Here is a 4,319-nt window from a genome sequence, read left to right on the forward strand (position 1 = left end):
TGTTTGGGGTGAAATGGAAATAGTACTGCGTTGTCTCGTCACCGATGGTTTAAATAGAAATCGTGGGTCATATCACCGCAGTCAATTACCGAGGAGAGAGACGCTTATATTTAGAAGTGCGGTCCGCGTTTTTGTACCGTGGCAAGCAGTAGTCACGTATGATTGTGGTCGGTGCCATACTAGACTTAATTGGAATTCTATTTTCTCAGCCGCTCTCGCTCGCTTGATAGGGACTAGAGAAATGGAAGTCGCGTGGGCGGATGATTTTAGCTGTTTGATTTATGGAGCAACTAAGAAGAAAATACCAATACATATATGTAAATAAACCATAAATAAAAAAAATCAGAAAATATGCTGGAGCCACACTCTCAACGGTCTACCGTATTTCTCGATGAACAATAATCCAGACACTACCGTACATTTCTTCCCATTTCCATTTCCCAGGATTCCATCCCTGGAAACTTCTATTCATTCTTTTCCTTTCAAGAGAAAAAAATAAAAAGAAAAGCCCATCCGTGGGTTGTGGGATCCCTCGGCTTTGCAGCGCAAACCCCAACAATAATAGCTAGCTTATCCAACCAGCATCATTGGAGCAGCAAAACAAAACCCGAAAGGCAGACCCTCCTCTCATCTCATAAAAACAAGAAAGGAAAAGCCCATTCAACCTTATCGACAGAAACCAAACCATGAAGAAGAAAGAAGAAAAAATTATTCGGAATTGACGGAAGCTGCTCAATTTTCTGTTCCATCAAGCAATAAACTACAATCAGGCGGCCATGGCCCACCCCCAGCCTTGCAGCACTATTGTGCTGTGGTGTCACTTACCAACTCTCCCCTCCCTCCATAAATACCGCCACCCTCTCCCTCTCGCTCCCCCCAGTCCATTCCTTCCAGGCCCCCTCTGCTCACTCTCCCCCTCCGAGCAAGTCAAGCTTATCTAAGCTTAAGCCTAAGGCAAAGCTTAAGCCATGGGCAAGGACGACGTGATCGAGAGCGGCGCCGGCGGCGGCGAGTTCGCGGCCAAGGACTACACGGACCCGCCCCCGGCGCCGCTGGTCGACGCGGCGGAGCTGTGTTCCTGGTCGCTGTACCGCGCCGTTATCGCCGAGTTCATCGCGACGCTGCTCTTCCTCTACATCACCGTGGCCACCGTGATCGGGTACAAGCACCAGACGGACGCGGCGGCGTCGGGCGCCGACGCGGCGTGCGGCGGCGTGGGCGTGCTGGGCATCGCCTGGGCCTTCGGCGGCATGATCTTCGTGCTCGTCTACTGCACCGCGGGCATCTCGGGCGGCCACATCAACCCGGCCGTCACCTTCGGCCTCTTCCTGGCGCGCAAGGTGTCCCTGGTCCGCGCGCTGCTCTACATCGTGGCGCAGTGCCTGGGCGCCATCTGCGGCGTCGGCCTCGTCAAGGCCTTCCAGAGCGCCTACTTCAACCGCTACGGCGGCGGCGCCAACTCGCTCGCCTCCGGCTACTCCCGCGGCACCGGGCTCGGCGCCGAGATCATCGGCACCTTCGTCCTCGTCTACACCGTCTTCTCCGCCACCGACCCCAAGCGCAACGCCCGCGACTCCCACGTCCCGGTGAGCACCCGGCGACCAACGCCACCGCCTCTCGCCTTTTACTAGTTTCTAATAATTTTCCCTCTCGATCTGCTGGCTAGCTCGCTTGTTTAGAGCCAATCTTTTTTAGTACTACTTCACTTGTGTCTGGAGCTTAACTAGAGCTGAAGCGACGCTAACATGCTCGAATCTTGCCAAACGGATGAAACTGTTTGGGCACATGCGAACAAAAAGAAATTCCCTTCCCTTCCGGGGAAAAAAGAGGAAAATAATTATATATATTATATAAAAAGTAGGCGAATATCCAGCTTATCTCTTTCAATCAAAGGCAGACGGATCGGAACTTCTTTCCCGTAGAACAGAATATTTGCGTTCGGCAGCTGGAGCTGGGACGATGGGAAAGAAAAATACTGTTGCGCTGGTTGGAGCTGGAGCTGGAGCTGGTGGCTGGAGTGGTGTGAGAGGAGGAGGAACATTGGATTGAAATTCTGTTTCTTTTAGTAAAAAAGCTTGAAATTCTGTAGAACTCGTGGAAAAGAAAGAACCTTGGGAGGAGGTGTGTGGATGCCCCGAGCTCCAGAAATTCCGAACGGCACAACTTGGTTTTCAAAGAGTTAGTGCACAGGGGGTGCTGTCATTAAGACTACTTCATAGTCCTGATAACGACCGTTAATTAACACACACTTGCTGGAACGTTCAAGTACATGCACAGTAGCGTCCGGCAGCACGACCATCCCCATCACCCTCGCCACCCATGCCATGCCTCCCCCGGAACTAATCAGCAGCAACCTTATCTGCATCCCTCTAGAAAATTACTACTGCTAATAATTTCACGTCTCGCGCAGCTTTTTTTTTACGTCGTGCAGTTTTTTTTTACCGCGCCAATCAGTCACCTGGCTGGCTGGCTCCCATGACGCACAGTAGCACTCGGGTGTGGGTGTGTGGTGGTGGTACACCTGGGCCCACCGGCGCGTGAAAAGCTGATCTGGGTCTGGCCCGGCCCGCGTCGTACTGTAGCACATGGATGGGGCCCGTCCGTCCGTCCGTCGGGTCCAGTTCCCGTCGTCGTGCGATGAGCTGGTCCGTGCACACGTCCCTCCCCCTCCCTCTCCCTCGTGTCCCATGCCATGACACCATGTGAGCCTTCCACCCCCAAACGTACCCGTGGCACCACCACGAATTTGGGACGTGATTTCTGAAAAATCATCCACCGGCGTGTTACGGATCTCCGAAATGATGGCCAGGCCTCTCCTAGTCGTATCGTGGGACCCACCCACCGTAATGGTACGAGAAAAAACCTAGCCGTCGGTCGCAAAACGACGTGCAGCGTGTGGCTCGGTGAAAATCAAATCCGGGCCACTTTGGGGGTCAGGGTCACTAGTCGTGGTTCGGTTCGTCGCCGGCGGTCGTGCGGTGAAGCCGGAGGAGGCCACTAGGCACTAGCGGAGTTTGGCGTGCGACCAAAGTGGAAAAAGGGCGGCGTCGCTTAGCTTAGCTTGTTCGAGTTCTTCCCTTGCGGAAGGGGCACGCACGCACGACGCGTGATGGGATAGGCTAATCTTCCTAGCCACGCACCGATCGTTGTTCCAGGTTCCGTCACGAGCAGTCAGCCCCCCCCCCCCCCCCCCCCCCCCCCCCCCCCCCGACGCGGACGGGGCTTAGCTAGTGATGAGCTCGGGAAGATGCCATGCCTCCTTGCCCACTTGAAAGGCGGCCTGGCGTCTTGTCTCGGACTGGCAAGTGTTCGGCGCGCCGAGCGTCGCGATGCGCCTAACCTTGTGCCGGAACCTCAACGCTTTTGCTTGTGGGAAAAAAAACTAACTGAATTTGTGAATTTTTTCCTCCCCCCAGGTGCTGGCGCCGCTCCCCATCGGGTTCGCCGTGTTCATGGTCCACCTGGCCACCATCCCCGTCACCGGCACCGGCATCAACCCCGCCAGGAGCCTCGGCGCCGCCGTCATCTACAACAAGGACAAGCCATGGGACGACCACGTACGTTCCATCATCCGCAGCACACGGATTATTCATGATGCTTCACACCTCACCTCCCACTCATCAACAACTTGCATTGGTGCTCTCTCATCTGATCTGATGGTTCGGTTTCGTCATCTCCTTTTTTTATTCTTGTTGGCAGTGGATCTTCTGGGTCGGCCCCTTCGTCGGCGCGGCCATCGCAGCCTTCTACCACCAGTACATCCTCCGGGCCGGCGCCATCAAGGCCCTCGGCTCCTTCAGGAGCAACGCGTGATGAGCCAGCCAGCTTAGCCGCCGGCCGGCCGCCCTTTTCTTACTGTGTTGAGCTTGCAAAAAGGCTGCGTACGTGTTGAAGCAGATGGCGGCGACCCACGGCGCTGGTCGTCCTGCTTCAGCCATCTGCGTGCGTGAATTTGGCTTCCTAGCTTCCTCCTGTAATCAACCATGTGTCGTGATCTGCCTCTCGAGGGATTCTATCCTCTCCTCTCCTGCTAGCATTATGTATCTCTATTTAATTATTATGTAGCGACGATCACCATCATCATCAGTGAAAACCTTGCTTCTGTCTAAATCAACCTGGGTCTCGAGCTACTTAAAATGAATTGAACTGATCTACAAAGTGGGCCTTAATCACTTTGCATGCCTGCATCCTCCATTTACCAGGCAGACTGTGGATCTGCCCACCCTATCGCTTGTAGTGCTCTTGCTTTGAGCCCCTTGGACCTCCAAGAAGACCCACCAACCCTATCAGGTTCAGGTGACTCGCCAATTCACCATGCC

The 4,319-nt window shown here is 54.5% G+C and overlaps 1 protein-coding gene across 1 annotated transcript; it reads left to right on the forward strand.

Moving 5' to 3' along the window:
• Positions 1-866: 866 nt before the first annotated feature.
• LOC120670278 (aquaporin PIP2-1-like) lies at positions 867-4,114 on the forward strand. The gene is made up of 3 exons (XM_039950368.1): positions 867-1,586; positions 3,417-3,557; positions 3,700-4,114. The coding sequence occupies exons 1-3, from the start codon at positions 969-971 to the stop codon at positions 3,811-3,813; spliced, it is 873 nt and encodes a 290-aa protein (XP_039806302.1). The 5' UTR covers positions 867-968; the 3' UTR covers positions 3,814-4,114.
• The last annotated feature ends 205 nt before the right edge of the window (positions 4,115-4,319 follow it).

The sequence above is a fragment of the Panicum virgatum genome, chromosome 2K (genome assembly GCF_016808335.1).
Source record: "Panicum virgatum strain AP13 chromosome 2K, P.virgatum_v5, whole genome shotgun sequence".
Taxonomy (NCBI): Eukaryota; Viridiplantae; Streptophyta; class Magnoliopsida; order Poales; family Poaceae; genus Panicum; species Panicum virgatum.

What these genes read in the sequence shown, in the direction of transcription:
- LOC120670278 (XM_039950368.1), top strand. Translation starts at nt 969, where the DNA reads ATGGGCAAGGACGACGTGATCGAGAGCGGCGCCGGCGGCGGCGAGTTC. An exon ending in CCCGCGACTCCCACGTCCCG is followed by an intron (nt 1,587 to 3,416) that starts GTGAGCACCCGG and finishes TCCTCCCCCCAG; the next exon opens with GTGCTGGCGCCGCTCCCCAT. An exon ending in ACAAGCCATGGGACGACCAC is followed by an intron (nt 3,558 to 3,699) that starts GTACGTTCCATC and finishes TCTTGTTGGCAG; the next exon opens with TGGATCTTCTGGGTCGGCCC.